This window comes from Carcharodon carcharias, chromosome 17 (genome assembly GCF_017639515.1).
Source record: "Carcharodon carcharias isolate sCarCar2 chromosome 17, sCarCar2.pri, whole genome shotgun sequence".
Lineage (NCBI taxonomy): Eukaryota > Metazoa > Chordata > Chondrichthyes > Lamniformes > Lamnidae > Carcharodon > Carcharodon carcharias.
Genome location: NC_054483.1, coordinates 118,478,876 through 118,503,333, shown reverse-complemented (window position 1 = coordinate 118,503,333; position 24,458 = coordinate 118,478,876). Strand labels below are relative to the sequence as shown.

At 40.4% G+C, this 24,458-nt stretch overlaps 1 protein-coding gene across 1 annotated transcript in view; it reads right to left on the bottom strand.

The window, feature by feature from the left end:
• Positions 1 to 24,458, bottom strand: part of smc3 (structural maintenance of chromosomes 3) — an 85,652-nt gene that overhangs the window by 43,839 nt on the left and 17,355 nt on the right. Inside the window, exons 5-12 of the mRNA XM_041209593.1 lie at positions 22,775 to 22,846; positions 18,160 to 18,239; positions 16,987 to 17,065; positions 13,942 to 14,059; positions 10,540 to 10,715; positions 7,873 to 7,953; positions 7,171 to 7,335; positions 5,509 to 5,630 (exon numbers count right to left, since the gene is read on the bottom strand). Coding sequence (XP_041065527.1) covers positions 5,509 to 5,630; positions 7,171 to 7,335; positions 7,873 to 7,953; positions 10,540 to 10,715; positions 13,942 to 14,059; positions 16,987 to 17,065; positions 18,160 to 18,239; positions 22,775 to 22,846 — 893 coding nt within the window. The remainder of the gene's footprint in view (positions 1 to 5,508; positions 5,631 to 7,170; positions 7,336 to 7,872; positions 7,954 to 10,539; positions 10,716 to 13,941; positions 14,060 to 16,986; positions 17,066 to 18,159; positions 18,240 to 22,774; positions 22,847 to 24,458) is intronic.

Sequence of the window (24,458 nt, the reverse complement as noted above, 5' to 3'; positions counted from 1 at the left end):
GCGGATGATACGAAGCTTGGGAGTGTTGTAAACTGGGAGGAAGGCAGTGTAAAAATTCAAAAGAACATAGGCAAGTTGGTGTAGTGGGCAGGTAGGTGGCAGATGAAGTTCAATGCAGTGAAGTGTGAGGTGATGCACTTTGGCAGGAAGAACATGGCCAAAATATAAAATAAGGGGTGCATCTTGAAGGGGGTGCAGGAGTAGAAAAGCTTGGGTGCATATGTGCATAGATCATTGAAGGTGATAGGGCAGGTGGAGAGGGCAGTTAATAAAGTATATAGTATCCTTGGGCTCTATTAATAGGGGCATAGAGTACAAGAGCAAGGAGACTATGCTGAATTTATATAAGACACTCATTAGACCTCAGCTGGAATATTGTGTACAGTTCTGGGCGCCACATTATGGGAAGGATGTGAACACATTGGAGAGAATGCAGAAGAGGTTTACAAGAATGGTTCCAGGAATGAGAAACTTCAGCGATGAGGATAGATCAGAGAGGTTGGGACTGTTCTCCTTTTTCACACGAGTGGTTCGGGTCTGGAATGCACTCCCTGAACGTGTGGCGGAGGCAGGTTCAATCGAGGCATTCCAGAGGGCATTAGATGATTATTTGAATAAAAGCAATGTGCACGGTTACAGGAAAAAAGGCACTAAGTTATAATGCTCATATGGAGAGCCAGTGCAGACATGGGCCAAATGGCCTCCTTCTGCATTAAAATTCTGTGATTCCTTAGATGTATTTTTATTCCGTTCCATTTGAAGTGTTGGCAGTCTTGGATTGGTCAATTTATCCTGTGCAAACACTTCAAAAGCAAGTCGTTTTGCATCTGTCACTTCTGCATTCTGAAGTCTCCACGTTTAAATTACAGGGTGGATTTCAGAGCAATGGCAACAGCACAAAATGTTGAGTCGAGCAGTGCAAGATCTCTTCAATTGCAGAGGTCTCAGTGGCCAAATTACACGTTTCACCTGCAGCACATAAAACAAATATTTTTTATTCTTTCATGGGATGTGGGCATCACTGGCATTTACTGTCCACCTCTAATGGCTTGCTAGGCCATGTCAGGGAGCAGCTAAGCAATTAAGTTATTACTGTGGGTCTGGAGTCACATGTAGGCCAAAGCATGTAAGGACAGCACATTTCCTTCCCTGAAGGACATTAGTGAACCAGATGGGTTTTCACAGCAATCAGTGATAGTTCCGCGGTTACCATTACTGAGACTAGGGGCAGAATTTTGCCCTTGATGGGCATGCGGGCCCCACCGGCTCGGCGGCAGGCGGGCAGCCAATCACCACCGCCGAAACGGGCCCCACCGCCATTCTGAGTAGGCGGGCCAATTAAGGCCCGCCCAGCAGGCCACCCGACGGGAAGCGCTATTCGCTTCCTATGGGGGGGGGAGAGAGAGAGAGAGAGAGAGAGAGAGAGAGAGAGAGAGAGAGAGAGAGAGAGAGGGATTCCCCAACTGTCAGAGTGCGCTCATTTGAGCATGCGCACAAAAGAGCGCACATCTCCCTGAGACTAAGTGCTGCCTCAGGGAGATCACTGACAGTGTCGGAAACTTTAAAAATAGAAAAATAAAAAAAATTAACATGTTCCCCTCATGTGACAATGTCACACGAGATGGACATGTTAATAAATATCACAAAAACTTTATTAAACTTTTTTAAACATGAAACCTCATTCCACTGGTGGATGAGGTTTCATGATTTTTCAGAAGCCCGCTGGGGCTCCTGGCCTGCCCGCCAGCCTTAAGGTTGGATAGGCAGGGCCTTTAATTGGTTTAACTACCCCGTCAATGGCCTCAATTGGCCACCGACAGGTCAGCGGGCAGGCAGCTGTTTGTGCTGTCCGCCCACCTTCCTGAATATTTAAATGGGGCGGGATGATGTCGGGGGTTCCTCTTGTGTCATTTTTGCGCCGGCGAGCAGGCCTCGCCCCCAGTTCGCCGACGGAAAAATTCTGCCCTAGCTTTCAATTCCAGATTAAATTCCATGCACAGATGCCACAGTGGGATTTGAACCTGTGTCTGCGAAGCATTAGTCTGGGCCTCTGGATTACTAGTGCAGTGACATAACCACTAAACCAGCTCTAGCTCCACAACTTTCCAAGAACTCTGTGTTCCTCAAACTACAGCCTGGTCAAGAAACAATTTGTCACAGAAGAAAAACACAAAAGAACAATATTTAAACTAGTTATTTCTTTAACTTGATGATAAACTAGGTGCATTTACCTTCATCTATAGTGTTCTGTCTAACCACATTAATGTTAACTAAGCAAATGGAGCTAGTGTCTGCAGGGAAATATTTGGATAAGGGTGATCATCATATCACAAGGTTTAGACTAGCCATGCACGGAACAATCTAAAGCTGAATGTCTGAATTGGAAAAGAGATAATTTTATTGGGATGAGAAGGATTTGAGCCATGGTAAAATGGAACCAAAGACAGTTAGGAAAAACTGTAATGGAATGATGGGTGACTTTAAAGTGGGAGATACTTCAGGTACAGGCTGGTGCATTCCAAAAAGTGAAAAGAACCAAAGCTAGGGCTCCTTGGGTGACAAGAGAGATAGAGATTATGATGGAACAAAAAATGAAGAGATGTATGACGCATGCCAGGTGAATTCTTCAAGCCAGAACCAAGTCAAGTACAATAGATTGAAAGGGGAAGTGAAGAGGAAAATAAGACAGGCAAAGAGAGAGTGAGAATGGAATGGCAGTCAACATAAAAGGGAGCTCAAAAAATGTTCTACCAATATGTAAACAGGTAGCAAGAGGTGGAGTGCATCCTCTTGGGGGCAAAGGAAGTGATATCATCTTAGAGTTGCAGGGCAAGGCTTGAACATGGAATGGGCATTTTCGGAGTTTACTAAGGAAGAGAAAGCTGACAAAATATCAGTAGAAGCAGTGATGGTAGAGGTAATAGATGGGGTGAAAATTGAGAGGCTGGTGGCTAAACTGCCTGATCCGGATAGCTTGCGGCGGCGGCTATGTATGGGACAAGTAGAGCTGGATAGAGGGCCAGTGATAGGTGGAGAATGTGAAAAGATGTCATAGACAAAAGGACAAAGGAGGTGTTGACGGTGGTGATATTAGCTAAGAAATGGGCTAATAGGTGACATTAAGGGTAGAAAGCAGGACAAGCAAGGTACAGATAGCCCTAGTGGGGGTGGGGTGGGTTGAAGAAATCAAAAAAGGCTAAAAGGTAGAGATAAAACAATGGATGGAAATATATTTAAAAATAATGGAAATAGGTGGGGAAAAAAATCTGTATAAATTATTGGAAAAAAGGGGGATCGGAAAGGAGGTGGGGATGGAGGAGAGGGTTCATGATCTAAAGTTGTTGAACTCAATATTCAGTCCGGAAGGCTGTAAAGTGCCTAGTCGGAAGATGAGGTGCTGTTGCTCCAGTTTGCGTTGAGCTTCACTGGAACAATGCAGCAGGCCAAGGACGGACATGTGGGCATGTGAGCAGGGTGGAGTGTTGAAATGGCAAGTGACAGGGAGGTCTGAGTCACCACATTCTTGGAAGGATGTGAGAGTCCTTCAGGGTGCAGAGAAAATTTACCAGAATGGTTCCAGAGATGGGCAATTTTAGTTACAAGGTTAGGTTGGAAAAGCTTGGGCTGTTCTCCTTGGAACAAAGGAGATTGAAGGGAGATTTGATAGAGGTATATAAGATTGACAGGTGCAAATAGGGTAGAAAAAGAAAAACTATTCCCATTAGCTAATGGTACAAGGACAAAGGGACACAGGTTGAAGGTTTTAGACAAGAGATGCAGGGTGGATGTGAGGAAGCACTTTTTTCTTTAAACACAGTGAGCGGTAATGACCTGGAACTCTGTCCACTAAGGCTGCAAGCAGAGATGATCCATGATTTCAAAAGGAAATTGGATGGGCACTTGAAGAAAATAAACTTACAGGGCTACAGGAAGACAAGATGGAATGAGACTGACTGGAGAGCCTGCAAAGACTTGATGGGCCAAACAGAGTTGTTTATGGAACAAAAGGAGGATATGGCTCTAGGTGCAGAAGTGGTTGAAGTCCCAAAGCTGCGTGGAGAGATATTTAAGCCTGAAATCATGTCCTTTAATATTTCCAGCTGCCAGGCTACTACCTTGATAGTTGTAGCAACAAACAATTAGCTCAGTTTCTTCTCACAGTGGGACCTTACCCATATTATTATTTCATTAGGCAGACAACCATGACTTGATCAGTTTTTGATTATAGGCATTGAGAAACCATTACTTTTGAAACAAGCTACACACCATCCTTACTTGGGAAAACAATTGCCATTCCTTTATTGCTGCTGGATCAAAATCCTGCAACTCCCTACCTAACAACATTGACACTGTGTCTAAAGCACATGGACGCCAATAGTCCAAGGCAGCTCATCACCACCTTCACAAAGACAATAAGGTAATAAATGCTGGCCTTGAAAGCAACACCCACACCCCATGAATGAATAATAAATTTTGAACTAGTCTTTCTATAGGCTGTAATCTCTATTTGTCTTGAAAGCAAGTTTTAATACAAAACAAATCCTTCACAACAAACAGGCAGCTCTGTTTTAAACTCATAGTACAATGGCCTAGCTGCACCTATAAGACAAACAAAACAGAATTCAGAAAACATTCCACTTTAGTCACAAAATGAACGTGGAAGGGAGAGAGATAAAATGAATCAAAGGTGAGGAAGAGAGATCAAGTGAAAAGACATAGAAATCATGAAAAATAGCAAACTGGACTTAAAACAAGTAAAGTAAAATCCAACAAACAGAAAATTCAGGATTTAAAAAAAAAAGTTTACAAAGATTGCTGATTGATTCCCCACCGAGGGCCCAAGCAACCATGACTCCTGGTGTGTAAAGTCAAGAAACTCTGATTTTGGGAATTTGTTCTGGAACCGTGTTACTGAGTCAGTTCAGAGGTCAAATTGCTAAATGAAATGCTGCCAGACCTGCTGAGTTTTTCCAGGTAATTCTGTTTTTGTTTTAAATGAAATAGTTCGCCAGTATACGGAGTTCATGAAGAATCTTAAAGCAAATTAATCACTAAAAATTATTTGTATACCACTGGTACTTAGAAATACTTCAAATTTATATTTATTATATAAACAAATGGTGCATTAAATGATTAAAACCATTTGGTAACAGATACGGCTTGCTTCTGAACATATCAATACATGTTCTAAGCACCCAAGTCACTCCTGCTTGCTATGCAGTGACCCCTGCTGGAAAGTACAGTGTTCAAGAACAGGAACAGGTTTAAGCTGTGGAGTGTCCCACAGTCAAATAAACTGTCTACATCCACTGTCTCGACCTGCACTTCAAAACTACAACATCCAGAGACAGCATAGGACTGCTGGCATCCATTTAACTATTCAGCACCTTCACAGAAATGACTGAGGAGAAAATAGGCACTAAAATGTATTAGCTGAAACATTCCCTTGTACAGGAACAAGTTGTTTCATTTTACCTTGTAGTTGTTCCAAACCATTTTTTAACTGACCTTGCAATCCCATTTTCTTCTTTTTCTTTGACAGCACTGAATTTTGGTTCTGTTTCTGCAAGTTCTTTTTGCTTCTCTTCTATCTTTTCTAATAGCTTCTGCCTTTCCTTCAAGAGACGTTTCTACAGAAGGAAAAAGTGGAAAAGCATTAAGTAGAAACATGGGTATGCTTCAATATTACAATCGATACCTCTTCTAGGTAAAATCAAAAGGTAGTTCTAGGACAAATACCATCACAGGTAATCTGCTTCATAATATGGGAAAAGTGCTATTTACACAGTTAGAAATACAGAATAAAACCAGCTAGGGAATCTGCAAATCCAGCTAAAGCATGGTTGCCCAGTGTCAGTCAATTCTGGTAAAGCACTCAGGCTAGTGCATTTCCTTGGATCTGTGAGAACGCACTGGGACACTCCAGGTCGTGATGTCACTAGTGTGGCCTGCTAAGGGAAGAGACCTGGCTTAAGAGTCTCCATGCATGCAAAACAAATAGATAATTTTACAAAAACCTCAAAATACATTTGTATGACACTACTACATTACTCTACAATTATAAGGTTGTGCAATGAACAAAAAGACCCTGAGTCTTTATTTCCTTTAATATGCAGCTTTGTATTTTAATGCCTTCCAGTTTAAGGAGGTCTAAGGTGTTGCTCTTAAAAAAAAGGTACATCATAGTGAACCCTACTGGAAGTATACTGGATGTGCGCCGGTGAAGTTAATTTCATTGATTCAATTTGTTAAAAATTAATGGATAATTAAAATTTTCCATATATCAACACTTTAAATCCATGATCAAGTCATGAATGAGTCAGCTGGTATGAGCATATTATAACAGTGGTCATACTTTATCTGGCTGCTCAGATCTTGCCTGCAGATGACTGCTAGTCTTTTGATAAGGCGATAGACAAATAGCATTTTTGGTATTAGCTGAGTGATCAACACATGCATCAACTATAACATAGTACAGTACAATTCTAAACAAACCACAGCTTGTTCAACATGATGTCACTACATAATTGAACAAGACACTGAAAAGGAAACAATTTAATGCGTCAGAACATTCAACTGAACCTGTTCAGCTGCTGATATTTAATTACTATACTTGCATTTATACAGCATCTCCTATCAAAGCTCTTCATACATTAATTACCTTTAAAGTGTAATGATTTACGTAGACAAATTGTTTTGTGCAATACATAAGAGCAGAAAAGACAAATGGGAGACCAACTAGCATAAAGAGACAGTAGATTTCCACAAACAAGCATAAATATTCTAATAAATGAAGTTCCAGTAGATAAGACTGTCCTTTGCTTTATGTTTTTCAACTTTCAAATACACTCACAGGGAGTGGATTAGAAAGTACTTTGAATAGTGTAAAAAGCCATTAGGAAGACTGCTACTGCATTGCTGGAATTTCACCGAGACTAACCAGCCCTTTTATACAATCAGGAAACACATTTTTCAATCCAACAGCCCCATACTTCAAAAACTAAAGTGGAGCAGCCAAAATAGTGGAAGAAAGGAGCTGGATTTTTGCAGGCAGGATAGTCTGAATTTGAGGACCAGATGCAGATCACAAACCATCATTTGGAAACTCCTATTCTATTTTCTCTCCCCACTCATTCAGAATCTCAAGTCTGATAATTCCCATTTCCTTACTCTTTGTTCACTGTTTCCAGCCATTTCATCCTGTAGATCCTTTGCTTTTAACTCGAGTTTAGTCCTCTGTTTAATCTGCTCTTGTCGTTCAGCACTTAGCTGCTCTTTCTCTTCCTTCATGGATAAGATTTTTGCTTTCAGTTCACGTGCCAGTCGCTCTATATCCTTGTTTTTGAGAAACAGGAAACAGACATTTGAATTAATTTCAAATACAAAATGATAAGACAAGCAATGCCACATTCTACTTAAAAATTTGATGGCATATCCAATTACAACTACAAGTGATGAGATTGAAAACTCAAAATTTTCTAATCCTACAAAATCAGACAACGGAGCAGCAATTCAATCTTTTTATATTATAGTTTACTGTATAAGTATAAACTAGCACAAACTGCTGTCTGATAGGCTTTTTATTCTCAAGATACCCTACATTAACTGCTAAATCTAAATGTAAACAAATACAAAAAGATTTTGTCTATTGTTCTGTGTAATTAACGAGAAGCATGGAAATACAAGCTATTCAAAAATGCTTTGTAATGAAGGTAAATTACAGCTCAAAAATAACGTTCATACATACCAGTTCAAAAATATAAAAATGCCTCATCTTCACAGAGCATCAATTTCAATGCATCTGCTAATAATTAATCTTGGAGCATGCATTGTAATTAAAACCCAGCAACTGATTTATGAGAAAAATATTACCTCCATTTTATCTCTGGCTTCCTGCTGCGCATCACGTAGTTGCCTCGACTTCTCTCCACTGGTCTCCCGTTTTGCAGAAAGCTGCCAACAGAAAGTCACATTCTAATGAATCAAGTGTGAACTTTACAGGAATGAATGATCAATGGAATCAAGTAGTGAAATATCACCTCATTGAACAAATTCTTACTTAATCCTAACCCAATCACTTACATCAAGAAATTCAATGCTCAAAATACAATGTAAAATAATTTAAAAGCAAAAAAGCTCTGAAGAAGGATCATACGGACTCGAAACGTTAACTCCGTTTCTCTCTCCATAGATGCTGTCAGACCTGCTGAGTCTTTCCAGCATTTTCAGTTTTTATGTAAAATAATTTACCCAGGCCATGTGAAAGAGCAGGTAATTCAGGCACTAGAGGGTTTAAAATTAATAAAGAGGTATCGGATAGGCTATCAGTGCCAGATTTTTTTTTTTAATTCTTTGATGGGATGTGGGTATCACTGGCAAGGCCAGCATTTGTTGCCCATCGCTATGTGCCCAAGAACCAAGTGGCTTGCTAGGCACTAGAGGGCAGTTAACAGTCAACCACATTGCTGTGGATCTGGAGTCACATGTCAGCCAAACCAGGTAAAGATGGCAGATTTCCTTCCCTAAAAGACATCAGTGAACCAGATGGGTTTTTACAACAATCGGCAATGCTTTTGTCAATATAGAATTTTAATTCCAGATGTTTCACTGAATTCAAATTCCACCATCTGCCCAAATGGGATTCAAACTTAGGTCCCCAGGGCATTACACTTGGTCTCTGGATTACATGTCCAGTGACAATACTATGCCACTGCCTCCCCCGAGGATACTGAGGGAAGTGGAAATTGCAGAGGCACTGGCCATAATTTTTCAGTGTTCCTTAGATTCAGGAGTGGTGCTGAAGGACTGGAGAATTGCAAATGTTGCAACTTTATTCAAAAAAGGGTGGCAAGTTAAGCCCAGCAACTACAGGCCAGTCAGTTTAGCTTTGATGGTGGGAAAACTTCTAGAGATAATCATTAGGAACAAAATTAACAGTCACATGGACAACTGTTGGTTAATTAAGGAAAAATCAGCATAGATTTCTTCAGGGAAAACAGTGTTTAACTAACTTGCTTGAGTTTTTAAAGAGGTGACAGCGAGGGTGATGTAGTACAAAATGGACTTCCAGAAGGCAGTTGATACAGTGCCACACATAAGTCTTGCGAGCAAAGTTATAGCTCCTGGATTGAAAGGGAAAATAGCAATGTGAATGCGAAATTGGCTGAGTGACAGGAAACGGCAAGAAGCAGTTAATGTAAGTTTCTCAGACTGGAGAAAGGTTTGCAGTGCAGCTCCCCAGGGACCCTTGCTTTTCCTGATATATATTAATGACCTAGACCTTGGTGTGCAGGGCACAATTTCAAAATTTGCAGGGGATACAAAACTCAAGGCACATTGTGAACTGTGAGGAGGATAATGCAGAACCTCAAAAGGGTAAAGACAAGTTGGTGGAATGGATGGACAGGTGACAAATGAAGTTCAATGCAGAAACATGTGAAGTGATTCATTTTGGTAGGAAGAACATGGAGAGACAATATAAAATAAAGGGTACAACTCTAAAGTGGGTGCAGGTGCAGAGGGCCTGGGATAGGTGCATAAGTCATTGAAGATATCAGTACAGGTTGAGAGAGTAGTTAATAAAGCATAGTGTCCTAGGCTTTATTAATAGGGGCACAGAGTACAAGAGCAAGGAGGTTATGTTGAACTTGTATAGGACACTAGTTCAGTCTCAGCTAGAGTACTGCATCCAGTTCTGGCGCCACACAATAGGAAAGATGTGAAGGCATTAGAGAGAGTGTATAAAAAGATTCCAGGTTTTAGGAACTTCAGTTATGAAAATAGATCGGCGGAGTTGAGGCTGTTTTCCTTGGAGAAAACACGGCTGAGAGAAGATTTGATAGAGGTAATCAAAATCATGAGGGGCCTGGACAGAGTAGATAGGGAGAAACTGTTCCCAATCATGAATGGATCGAGAACGGGAGGGCATAGATGTAAAGTAATTTGCAAAAGAAGCAAAATCATATGAGCAAAAAACATTTTCACACAGAAAATGGTTTAGGTCTAGAATGCACTGCCTCGGCCTGTTGTAGAGGTAGGTTCAACTGAGGTATTGAAAAGAGAGAATTATACTGTTACTTGAAAAGGAACAATATGGAAGGTTATGGGGAGAAGGTGGGAGAGTGGCACTAAGTAAATTGCTCATTTGGAGAGCCGCTGCAGACACAATGGGCCAAATGTCCTCCTTCTGCGCTGTAAAAATTCTGTGAATTTATACCCAAATACAGATCTCTCTTCTAATCACAGTAGTTGAGAAAGAAGCCAAAAGCTTCCTCTACCCAACTGAGTTTTCCCTGGTCAAGAATACACACCAGGGGAGCAGAAACATTATTAAGTCTCTGGGAAAAATAAAAGTATGGGAAAAGCATAACTGGAGGCCCGACAAGATTCCTAAAAGAGGTTGTTTACTTCAAGCAGAGAATTCTGTAATGTAACTTATACGCTCAGCACAAATGCAAATCACAACACAATAAAATTAACCAGAGCAATTTAGTCTAACTTTGAAAGCGCAGCCTTACAAAACTCCCTCTTCTCTCTCACCTCATCAAGTTTAGCACGAGTCTCATTCAGTTCCTGATTGTAGATAGTATACTCAAGTGCTCTTCTCATCTTATCCCATTTCTGATACTGCGCTAACTCTTCCTTCTCATCTTCCAGTGTATGCAGACGCTCCTCAATATATTTCAACAATTCATTAATCTTTTCTCTCTTCCCCTCTGCAAAATAAACAGAAAATGGTGTTAGATAAACAAGATGTTTATAAGCATGGGATCTAAAATTCATGCTCCATGTGAAGATAATCAGTACAGGTACAGTACCTCAAATCTGGCACCCTGCCGGATTTCAGGTTGGGCAGTTCGGGTCACATCAAGTCTGGTGGGGTTAAGGGTCACTTGGGAGCCCAGGATAGAGCAATGTGCAGGCGGCGATGCCGGTACCTGGACTGGAGCCACACCAGGCCAATGCAAGTCCTAGACGAATTGTCCAGGTACGTTTTTTTTAAATTTTATCCAATTAAACTCAATGGATGGAATATTATAATAATGTCCGGTTTTCAGACACCACTGGTTTTCAGGTAGCTGGATTTGAGGTATTCTAACTGTATTAAGAAATGGCAAATTTTTGCCTTTTAGGTTGCGTTCAGCATTGGCCACTGCTGCATCAGGTTTGAATGCTGCCAAATGCAGAATAAAGCTTGTTCTGCACTGCTGCTTCAATATTGTGTAACCTCCAATTCAACAGAGCAAACATCAAAAAGAGAGTATACCAAATCAAAAGCATGTGTATGTACTGTGAACCCAAGACCAATGAGAACTAGACTGAGACTTTCAAAACACATTTCACACTGAACCCCTAAAGCCAAAATGATAGAGCAATGGCTTGCATCACCCATATCTCAGCTGCATTGAAACTTAAGTCCCAAAGATCGAAGTATAATCTATTGCATTACCCAGTACCCCTCACATGGCCTCCTTAAACCAAGCACCAATTTCTTTTGTGAATATGTAGCATTTCCAATACCTGTGGCATTTTTTTATTTTTAATCTGGCAATTATCCAATCTAGGCTTTGCTTTATTAATGTCAAACCTAACAAACACAGCTTACTCAGGATGTTTTGGGATCACTTGGAAGACAGCAGGGAAGATCCTTGACCAATTCTACCATCAATAATACCTATTGGGCTGTTGTTTATAGTATGCAGAAACTTGGAATATTGCTGAAAAGAGAGACATGCTGCCAAAGCTTTTCATCTTACACTCATCAGGACAACGGTAAGAATACTAAATTTCAAACGATCACAACAATTTATACTACAAACCTTTTCTGAATTACCTAGGAGCTTCTTGGGGAGGTTAATGTTCCCCATTGCTTATGATCATTTGAAATTTGGCATTCTTGCATTTGTTCTGGCGAATTAAAGGCAAAAAGCTTTGACAACATGCCTCTCTTTTCAGCAATATTCTAGTTCTGTCTCACTAAACGGCAGGTCAAAAGATATTATTGATTGTAGAATCAACTTGACAACCAATCAACATCGTTTTCCCCGGTATTATCAATTGTTGTGATGGTTTGAAATTTGGCATTCTTGCATCCATTCTGATAATTTCTGACTGTCAAGTAATGTTCAGAAGATCAAAGCAGACCTATTAAGCAAATATCTCCCAAATATTTTTTATATATACGTTCATGGATCGTGGGCATCAGTGGTTAGACCAGCATTCATTGCTTATCCCTTTTTGCCCTTGAGAAGGTGGTTGAACTGCTGCAGTCCATGTGTTGTAGAAACACCCACATTGCAGTTAGGGAGGGAGTTTCAGGATTTTAACCCAGCGACAGTGAAAGAATGGCGATATAGTTCCAAGTCAGAGTGGTGAACGACTTGGAGGGGAACTTGCAGGTGGTGGTGTTCCTATGTATTCTGCTGCCCTTGGTCTTTGAAGTATTGAGGTCACAGGTTTGGAAGGTGCTGTCGAAGCAGCTATGGCAAGTTGCTGCAATGTTTACAAACATATAAAATACGAGCAGAATTAGCTATTCAGGCCCTTAAGCCTGCTCTGCTATTCATTAAGATCATGGCTGATCTGTCTGTGTTTCGAATTGCACATTCCTATCTACCTTCGATTCCCTTGCCTAACAAGAATCTATCTACCTCCACCTTAAAAATATTCAATGACCTCGCCTCTGCCACCTTCTGAGGTACAGTGTGCCAAAGTCACATAACCCTCAGAGAAAAAATTTCTCCTCAACTCTGTGCATCTTGTAGATGGTACACACTGCTGATACTGTGCACTGGTGGTGGAGTGAATGCTGAAGGTGGTGGACAGGGTGCCAATCAAGCAAGCCGCTTCGTTCTGGATAGTGTCAAGTTTCTTGTGTTGTTGGAGCTGCACTCATCGAGGCAAACGGAGAGTATTCCATCACAGTCCTGACCGATGCCTTGTAGATGGTGGACAGGCTTTGGGGAGTCAGGAGGTGAGTTACTCTCCGGCGAATTCTCAGCCTCTGACCTGTTCTTCTAGCCACTACATTTATATAGCTTGGCCAGTTCAATTTCAGGTCAATGGTAACCCCTAGGATGTTGATTGTGAGGGATTCAGCGATGATAATGCCCTTGAATGTCAAGGGAGATGGTTAGATTCTCTTGTTGGAGAAGTTCATTGCCTGGCGCTTGTGTGGCACAAATGTTACTTGCCACTTCCCGCCCAAGCCTGATTGTTGTCCAGGTCATGCTGCATATGGACACGGACTGCTTCAGTATCTAAAGTGTCACAAAGTGCTAAATATTGTGCAATCATCAGCAAACATCCCCAGTCTGACCTTACAATGGAAGCGGATACCATTGATGAAACAGCTGAAGATGGTTGGCCCTAGGGCACTACCCTGAGGAACTCCTGCAGCAACATCTGGGGAAAGAGATGATTGACCTCCAAGATCCTCAACGATCTTCACTGTTACTCCAACCAACATAGAATTTTCTCCCTCATTCCTACTGACTTCAGTACTGCTAGGACTCCTTGATGTCACACACAAACAAATGCTGCCTTGATGTCAAGGGCAGTCACTCTGCCATCACCTCTGGAGTTCAGTCCTTCTGTCCATTTTTGGACCAAAGCTGTACTGAGGTCAGGATCCAAGTGGCCTTGTGGCTTCTTGTGTTCTACCTTTTCTTTTCAAATCTCAGCCGGCAACTTACAGATAAAAACAAAAGTGCAACTAATTGGAATATCCTTTAAAGAGTCAACACGGGGACAATGGACCAAATAACCTCCTTCTTTGTTGTCTGCTTCCATAGCATTAAGAATAAAGATCAGCCCAGGCTAACATCAAAACACAGCAAAGAACTCTGCTGACAGGCAAACAAAGCACCACAGAACCTAATCTACATTTTATTTGGAACTTCTGTTATAAAATGAGGCAAAAAGCAGACTCAGCATTCTTACCAGTTTCCTTCATAAGATTAATACTCTCCTCTTTACGTTCATCATATACTCTGGTACCAGCAACTTCTCGCAGAAGTTTCAGTCGCTGAGAATCTGGAGCTGTGGCCATCTGATTAATCTAATCCAAACACAATTCAATAAGCTAATAAGCTATTTAGATGGTACATTAATTCAAAGAAATTCCAAAAACACGCACTTGCATCATCATTAGTTATATATAATCACACCCCCTTGAATAAATATTTATTGAAGTCACATTGCTTAGAAGAAGTCCAAAGAAACCTCCAGAGTCCATTTTGAAATGAATATTTGAAAAACAGTTATAAATTGATTTCTCTGACTGCAAGAATTTTAGAAGCTTACATAACTGGGTCCTACTTTACAGAAGATTAATGCAGAACCAAGTGTGGCAATTTATCCTACCCAGTAAACTGTAGCTTCTAGGTGAAACAGCAGGATACTGACAAACAGGCTTACCAGGTGAAGGTGTTTAATCTCAAACTGGAGAAATGCAAAGATTGGGGGCAGGTGCAGCAGGTCAAGAAAGATGCAAAATGGACAATTGATATGGAAAGGACACGTGGCAATATTATTTATCTAAGCCTGTATTTCAAATTAATAAAAGCTTTGCCAAGTGCTTTATGATAATATTCCTTCAAACATGATCATATCATGTGATTGATAAGTATATAGTCTCTAAAGCTAAATTAAATAACCTATAAATGGACATTGTCATTATATTAAGTTTTTAGTTTTTAATTGGGATTTGCAAACACGCACATTGCATTCTCCACAAGAAAATACCGAAATAATGCACATGGAAATTAAGTGATGCAGTTTTTAGCCCTAAAGGGAGTGATTCATATTGGATTAATCATAGTGAACAAGACAAAGTAAATATGATTCATACAGTGACAATGTCAGTACAAGTAACACCTTACCAAGGCAAATGGAATAAATAATTGATGTGCAATGTACAGCTAAAGCAGGGACAGATAACTATCCTAGAATTACAGACAAACAAAATTAATTTATTCCCCACTCCCACCCACAGTTTACTACATTAACAATGTGCAAAAATGTTTTACATAACACTTCTCTCAAAATAGTTAATACTACATCTGTTGGTGGATATTCATGGGTTATGAAGGGTATGGGCAGATGGTGGAGCAACAAACATAGAATCTCACTGAGCTACTGAACAACTAGAGTAGAGAGCTTTGCAACCCACAGACTGCACCTAGCCTGAAGGACTATTTAAAATAGATAACTGCAAGATAAAATATAGAATCTTTTTCTAAAACACTGTCATGACTAGAAATCAATACTTATGTTTTAACTACCAAGACTGTTAATTTTCACTTTCGTTTCTAAATGGTTACTTTCTGCTTTTGGTAGTTAGCGACAACATTGTTCAAACGCTCTATCCCCTAATTTCAATTTTCTCTCCACATTCCACACAAAAATATTTCCTGCATACATAAAACAGAACAAATTTTGTAAATCAGCAAAATCCTATACATGTATACTTGTTTGCAAGCAGGGATGCTGCAAGGGAAACACATGGGTTTTCAGTGATGTGGTATGGCATTTGGTGGCAGACAGTCAAGGGGGACTGACATTCACCTGATCTTTCTCTTGAATCAATGAACTCTGCACTGCGAGACAATGTCTTATTATCATAAGCTGTTACTATTTAATACATTGCAATCACAATATAATTAAGTTTAAGATAAATTCATGTGAGGTCTATACACCATGAACTGTTGGGCTGAATGGCCTGTTGTGCTGTAAATACTATGTAATACTGGGAGTATTCTACTGTACTATACTTTTTATGGTACAAAAAAAAAGCAAACCAATTGTAACATGTAACAACCACTTTCAATAACCCTTCTAAAATCAATTATTTTAGCTTTCAAATTCTGATTTACAGTGCTTCCTAAACACCGGGAAATCCAAAATTTCCCACAACCAGGCGGTACACCCCAAGGGCACAGCCAGGGTTAAACCTTGCAACTTGCATACTTTCATCCCCAGTCACAACTCTTTTTAATCATCCACATTGTAAATTCATATTCACAGCATAACTACTTGTTTTCACAAACAAAATCCCAATTGGGAAACGTCATCAAGATACTGGTGAAAATCCCATACAATAAAACAAATTTTAATTTTTTCTGTCACTATAAAACAGTGGTCTTGGTCGGAGGCCTAAATGCAGACTAATTACATTTGATTATTTTCTAGGTTGGCATTCATAAGCTGATAGACGCAGCAATCTATACTTTATGTTTTTACTGGAAATTATATGGAACAATCCAACAAATTAAATGATAAAAGTTTAAGCACTGGAATTATTCAAAATACCACAATGGGAGAGTTAATGTACCAAGCAGTGACTCTCAAGCAAGTCAAATTATGAGGCACAAAATCTGCCTTTGTGTGATGTAGTGCCCATGAAAAATATTCTGTGAAACACAGGTACCTAGGTTTAAGAACCACTGCATTAGAAGGATGAGTTTCAATGAGCGTTATGGCCTTTATTCGGCAATTAGCTCACCAATTCGCTCCACTAGCACTTACTTCTTACAGTCCCAATACAAGAATTACTGACAGCACAGGCACAAGAGGTTGAATGGCCTCTTTCTATGATTCTACTGCAATTCTTCTGCTGCCTGAATCATAGCTGACACATGGATTTTCTCAATTTTGTCTATTTTTGTTACTTATGTTCATCCTCACATTAACGAGAGCAAGCCACACAATACTCAACAGATGACTCAAACAGTTCACAATGGAGTCAAGGTGTGTAAGTGAGTTGAGTCATCAAAATAAGCTAGAAAACTTTGTTTAGTTGCTGCTGGGCTGCAGTGTCAGAACATTAAAAATGAACACCCTCAAATCTCTTTCAACTTCATCGCTGCTATCCAAATGACAATTTGAATTAAGAGCAGACTTTCAAACATGTTTCAACGTAGAACTGGAAATCCAGTAGAATTTTTTATTTCAGGAAATACCACTTGCATTTCTGGATTCACTTACCTTTCCTTGCTTGACAATGTAGTAAGGATTGCTTCTGGAAAACCCAGCGCTTTCCAAAAGATTCATGACATCATTTTTCCTATTGAACAAAAACAGGATTGAAGTATGATATAAATTATCTAAGAATCCACAGAAGGTACGCAATATTCCCCTTTGCCACTCAAAGACTTTAACTGCAATTCTCAGTTTGCACTTAACCCAATCACAAGATAGATTTTTAATTAACAATTTAATAAATCCTTGCACTTAAAAGGATATTTAGCTCTCATTTCAACAGCTTTCAATCTTTTTTTAAATGAATTTTCTGGGCATCCAGTGCATGCTACACTTCAGTTCTTAGATAAGAGGGGAAAGAAGGTTTCTTGTACTGGAGGGGAAGAAAGCAGGCAACACAGTACTGAACAAAACACTCAATGGTCTCCAGTGAATTTCCTCTTAATATTTCCTCCTTGTAAAAATATAATCTATCACTTAGCACTTCTGTCATCAGCTACAGATTTTATAGAAAGCAAATTGTATTGTTACATCAATATAAAATATTCCCCAGGTGGAACTTATTAGAATATAATTGATTATATAAGGAACCTACTTGTAATAACTTGTACAATTAACAACCCCCAATATCCAAAGCCTTGCTGTTGCAAGGTTACCAGTCTACCACATGTGGATTTATATCCAAATTCCCACTAAATGTGGGCAAGATTGGCAAGGTCAGCATTTATTGCCCATTCCTAGTTTCCCTGAAAGGGAAGTGATGGGTTGCCTTCTTGAACTACTGAAAGCAGTGGCTTGCTAGGTCACTTTAGAGAACAGTTTAGAAACAACCATGTTGGTGTGGAACTGCAGTTACATATAGGACAGACCAGATAACAGTAGAGCTTCTTCCCTAAAGGACATAATCACCTAGTTGATTTTCCTGTAACAATCCAACAGCTTCACAATTACTTTAACTGATACCTGTTTACTTCAAATTGAAGTCAAATTATAATCTACCATGGTGGGATATAAACTCAGATTCTCTGGATCTATTCCAAACCTCTGAATTAGACAATCCTGTAGCATATCCATTATACTACCATACTCTATCTATTGTATACACAACAGGACAATTTTGTGAAAAGTTGTAAAAACTAATAAAGCACTGAAGAGTAAAAATAAAACAAAGAAACCTACGTCACCATTTTCTTGTCTAAAAAATACTGATCCTTCTTTGCTCCAATGACACGGCGGAGAGAAACCTCCTCTTTGTCAATCTACAGGATGAAAGGAATCATATAACATAACAGCTATAAACCATGTTATTCAACACATTTTGTACTATCCTAAATACATAACGTAGATAAAATACAACTCAACTGGGCCAATGATTAGAATTTTCTCTTTTTACTCATGCATGGGATGTAAGCACACCATTGCAAGATAGGTATTTGATGTCCATTCCTAATAGCCTTGAAGGTGATGGTGAACTGAACTGCAGTTGGGTGTAGATGCAACCGTATCGTTGTTAGGACGAGTTTCAGATTTTTGACCTAGCCACAGTGAAGGAATGGCAATACAATTCCAAGGTAACATGAGGCTCGGAGAGGAACTTGCAGGTGTTCATATTCCAATGCATCTGCTGCTTTTTTCCTCCTAGGTGGTAGAGATTGTGGGTTTAGAAGGTGCTGTCGAAGGATTGCACTACATCTTGTAGAAATGCTACCACTGTACACTTGTGGTGGAGGAAGTGAATATTTAAGATCATGGAAGGGATGTTGATCAAATGGGCTGCTTTGTCCTGAATGGTGTCGAGCTTCTTGAGCGTTGTTGGAACTGCACTCTTATAGGCAAGTGGAGAGTAATCCATCACATTCCTGACTTGTGCCTTGTGGACAGGCTTTGGGGAGTCAGGTGGTGAGTTACTTGCCACAGAATTCCCTGCTTCTGACTTGCTTTTGTAGCCAAGGTATTTACACGGCTGGTCCAGTTAAGTTTCTGTTCAATGGAAACCCCGCAGGATATCAATGGTGGGGTATTTAGTGATGTAATGTCTCTGAAAGTTGAGAGAAGATGGGTCTGTTCTCTTTTTTTGGAGATGGTCCAAATGATGCTGTCCTGCACTCCTCATTGGCCTGACAATTATGTGGCACTGTTACCTGTCATTTACCAGTCCATGCCTGGATATTGTCCAGATCTTGCTACGTGTGGGCACAGTCTATTTCAGTATCTGAGTATTACAAATGGCACTGAACAATGTGCAATCAGCAGCAAACACCCCCACTTCTGACCTTATGATAGAGGGAAGATCATCAGTGAGGCAGCTGAAGACGGTTGGGATGAGGACACTACCCTGAGGAAATGTCTCAGCGATGTTGTTGGGTTCAGATGACTGACTTCCAACAACCACAACATCACCTTGTATTTGGCTATGACTCCAAACAGGAGAATCTTCCCAGATTCTAGCTGACTTCAATTTTGCCAGAGCTCCTTGATGCTACACAATGAATAACTCCCTTGGTGTCAAGGGCAGTCACTCTCACCGCACCCCTCAAATTCAACTCTTTTGTCCACGTTTAGACCAAGGCTATAATCAGGTCTGGAGCCGAGTGGCCTTGGTAGAACCCAAGTTAAGCTGGTTATTGCTGAGTGAGTGTCACTACACTACCGACACCTTCCATCCCTTGGCTGGTGATTGAGAAAAGACTGGGGAGATAATTGTCCAGATTGGATATATCCTGCTTTTTGTGGGCAGGATATATCTGGGCAATTTTCCATATTGTCGGTTAGAAGCCAGTGTCATAGCTGGACTGGAACAGCTTGACTTGGGGAGCTGTTATTTCCAGAACACAAGTCTTAAATACTGCAGCCAAGATGCTGTAAGAGTCAATAGCCTTTGTTGCATCCAATGCCTTCAGCTGTTTCTTGATATCACATGCAGTGAATTGAATTGACTGAAGACTGGCAGCTATGATGCAAATCCTTAGGAGGAATCGGAGATGGATGATCGACTCAACATTTCTAGCAGAAGATGGCTGTAATTATTTTAGCCTTGTCTTTCGAACTGACTGACTGGGTCCCCCTCATTGAGAAACAGTATGTTTGTGAAGCCTACTCCTCCTTCAGTTTAGTTGTTTAATTGTCCACTACCATTCATGACTGGGTGTGGCAGGACTGCAGTGCTTTGATCTGCTCTGTTAGTTTTGAGGTCACTTCTGCTCTGTCTATTGCATGCTGAACAGTAAAAGCAGCATGCATGTAAATCCTGTGTTCTAGCTCCACCAGGTTAACATTTTTAGGGTAGTATCTGAGGTTGCTCCTGGCACGCTCTCCTGTACCTCCCCATTGAACCAGGGTTTATGGCAATGGCAGAGTGAACATTACGCCAGACCACGAGGTTACATATTACAATTAAATATAATTCTGCTGTTACTGATAGCCCACAGCACCTCATGGATGCGGTTTTCAGTTACTTGATCTGTTTTGAATCTATCCCATTTAGCACAATGGTAGTACAACACAATACCGTGAAAAGTACCTTCAGTGTGATGACAGACTTGGTCTCAATGATGTGCAGAGGTTGTTCCTAATAATATCGTCATGGTAGATTGGCATGGGTGAGGTCATGTAGGTTTGTCCCTCTTGTTGGTTCTGGCCAGTCTGTCAGAAATGTCCTTCAGGACTGCCAGTAGTGGTGCTACTGAGTTACTCATGGTGATATACACTGAAGTCCCCTGCCAGAATAATTTTGTGCCCTTGTTACGTTAATTATTTCCTCCAAGTTCAACATGGAGGAGTCAGCTAAGGGAGGGCTTGAGGCGGTAGTCAGCAGAAAGTTTCCTTGCCCATGTTTGACTTGATGCCATGAGATTTCATGGGTGCAGAGTCATGTTAAGCATTCTTAGGGTCACTCCGTCCCAACTTTATGGGCAGGATTTTCTGCTTGTCGGGTGGGCGGGCCTGACCCAATCTCTGGCGGGCGGGGAACCGATCCCTGCCAGCGAAGCAGGCCACAACGCCATTTTACGTGGGCGGGCCAATTAAGTGCTCCCTGTGCGGGTGTATGGATTCCCTAAAAGCGACAGTGTGCTCTTTCACGCATGCGCACAAAAGAGCGTACATCTCCCTGAGGCTAAGTGCAGCCTCAGGGAGATCGCTTCCATTTTGAAAAATATTAAAAATGGAAAAAAAAATTCCCTAATTTGTCCCCTTCATGTGACAATATCACATGAAATGGGACATGTTCATAATTTACGGAAAAACGTTATTAAAATTTTTAAAACCCTGCATGAAACCTCATGCCGCCGGTGGATGAGGTTTCATGTTTTCTCTATTTGCCACCGGGGCTCCTGGCATGCCCGCTAACCTTAAGGTTGGACGGGCAGGTCCTTTAATTGTTCAAATGATCCTGTCAATGGCCTCAATTGGCCATTGACTGGGCGGCAGACCTGCAGCTGATTTTGCTGCACCCCCGCCTTCCTGAAAATTTAAATGGAGGGGGGGGGGTGACATCGGGAGTTCCACCCGACATCATCCAGCATCATTTTACGTGTCAGCAAGTGGGCCCCACCCCTGCTTGCCGACGGCAAAATTCTGCCCTATATCACTGTGCCACTGCCTCTGGTGGGACTGTCCAGGGATGATGATGGAGAAGCCTGATATAAACTGGGTGAGTATGACTATGTCAGGCTGTTGTTTGACTTGTCTATGGGACAGTTCTCTCAATTTTGAACAAGTTCCCAGATGTTAGCGAAAAGGACTTTAGTGAGTCAAATGGGAAAGGTGTGCCTTTGTCTTTTCCGGTGTCTAGGTTAATGCCAGATGGTCCATCTAGCTTGGTAGGCCATTTCAGAGGACAGTTAAGAGTCACCCATACTGTTGTGTGTCTGGAGTCTCACGAAGGCCAAACTAAGTAAGGACAGCAAATTTCCTTTCCTTAAGGATACCAGATGGGTTTTTACAACAATCTGATAGTTTCATTGTCACCATTACTGACACTAACTTTCTATTCTAGATCTGTTAATTAACTGAATTTAAATTCCACCAGCTACTGTGGTGGAATTTGAACATTTGATTCTGAAGCATTAGTCTGAACCTCTGGATTATACTCCGGGAACATTTCCACTTTACTACCGTTCCTATCTTGTTAAAAGACAAATCAGAATCAGTGGCTATTTGGTTTCTAGACTTTCTGCATTTAAGTAATCAAATTCATGACATGCATATATAATCCTGATAAAACAGAAGTTATACTTAACTCCAAATTTAATTCCATCCAGTGTCATTTCACTAAGCTAATGACAGAAAAGAGCTGGTATACCAATTTAGATAAATATTGTTCAGTCCACCTATGCTAGGTCCATTGCATATACATTTACACGTTATATATATTGTATTAAAATATTCATACATGTTAAATTATAGCATTCATATCAACAAAGCAAAATATTTTGTAGTTCACTTATTTGAGAGATAGGATTAAGCTCCTCCATCTCACTTACAAAGATACAAGTTTGGGGACTGGGTGTCACATCATCGTACTCTCCATGCGAGCATTACTGAAAGGTAAATCTTTCCAAGTGCACTACTGTGGGATGGTGAAGAGAAAGAAAGAAGCAAACATTGTCCCACCCTGGATTATTGAATTTTAATCATGTACACTTGTCAATCACAGTGCACTAACAGTGACCATAAACTAGCAAACTCCAGCTTTCAGACTATGGCTCCCTCCTGATAGAAAGAAGGTTACATCATCAGGTAATTTACGCCACAAAATATATTTTTTTTTCAACTCACTGTATGCTATACTTACAGGCAATCTATTGTCTGAATTGTCAAATATTATTTCAACAAATGCAGAAATAACACGAGGTCCAGTTCCTTCCTACAAACAGCAACCAAAATTTAAAGTTAACATTTGCAAGTTAAAGTTAAATGTTGTCATTTTGAAACAGTTCAGTCCACAAGGTCAAACCTCAATGTTACACACAGCTTATATTTATATAGTGCTTCTAACAAAGGAAGAAAGCAAGGTGGAGAGGTTTAAGGAGGAAACTGCAGAGCTCAGGGTTCAGGCAGCTAAAGCCACGAATGATGGAGCAACTAAAATCAGGAATAACCAAGGGCCAGATTTAGAGAAGGGCAGGTATCCCGGAGGGTTGTGGGGCTGAGATTACAAAGATCGTGAGGGGTAAGGCCACGGAGGAATTTGAAAACAAGGATGAGAATTGTAAAATTGAAACTTTGCTCATCTGGGAGCAAATGTAGGTCAGTGAGCATAGGAGTGACAGGTGAATGGGATTTGGTGCAAGTTAGGACTTGGACAAGGTTTGGATGTTTACAGAGGGTGTGATGTGGGAGACCAGCCAGGAGTGTGCTGAGCAAGTCAAGTCTGGAGGTAACAAAAACATGAATGACAGTTCCAGCAGATGATCTGAGGCAGGTACAGGGCTGGGTGATGTTACAGAGTTGGAAACAAGCTGTTTTAGCAATGGCGCTAAAGAGGTTGGAAGCTCATCCTGGGGTTAAATAGTATAACAAGGTTGCAAACAATCTAGTGCAGCCTCTGACTCCATCCCTCTCCCTGGCAATTGTCTGTGTATCCTATAAAGCCTTCAATACGCCCATATTTATTTCACGCAACATTTGAAAAATAGAACAATTAATATGTTTAAGCTATATATCTGTATACAATAAGAATTGAATAAACAAACAGGACCACATAATGATTATTAATTTACTTATAAAAACTGATGAACTACTGAGGGACTACTAGTTTAACAACAGAAAATGGTCCTATATACAGCTGATTCTGCAACTACTTTAGATTAGTATGTGACCAGCTGACCATCTTGCATTAGAATTAAATTACAGTTGGATGGAAAAGGAGGAAACAGAAATAACAGAATATGCAAATAGTCTAGAATATGTTAAGGCAAGAACAGCCGGATAATTCATCTAATCTCAATCAACAGTAATTTTTACTGTCAGATGATATTGTAATTAGTTCCTGCTTTTCTGCCTTCATATTTATGAAATATACTGAGGTTAATTCAGCATCCAAAATTTTAAACTGGTTATAATGAAATAAGCTGCTGAATATTACCTTTGATTTTTGTGCATTCAGCACTGCTGATGGAGTTACTTTTCACTTTGAAGTCTCACACATTTCCACTGGAAATCCCCTCTTACCCAACCTAATTATAAAATCAAAATTCCCACAAGCCTACACATTTAACTACTGTTGCAGTCCAGAAAGATTAAATGACAAGGGTGTGGAATTTCTATACCAGAATCAATACAAGGATTTTAAGTTATTTACACTTACTTTGCTATTGTGAAAGTGTGTCACAAAACTTCCCAATCAATAGGTCAACCTCCTTCACATTTAGTTTCTGCTCAACACACTTTCACAAATAGCAACAGTAACTCCCAATCAGTACACTTCCGAACAGTCAGTGTTAGAGAAATACACCGACTAGGGACAGTGGAATGTA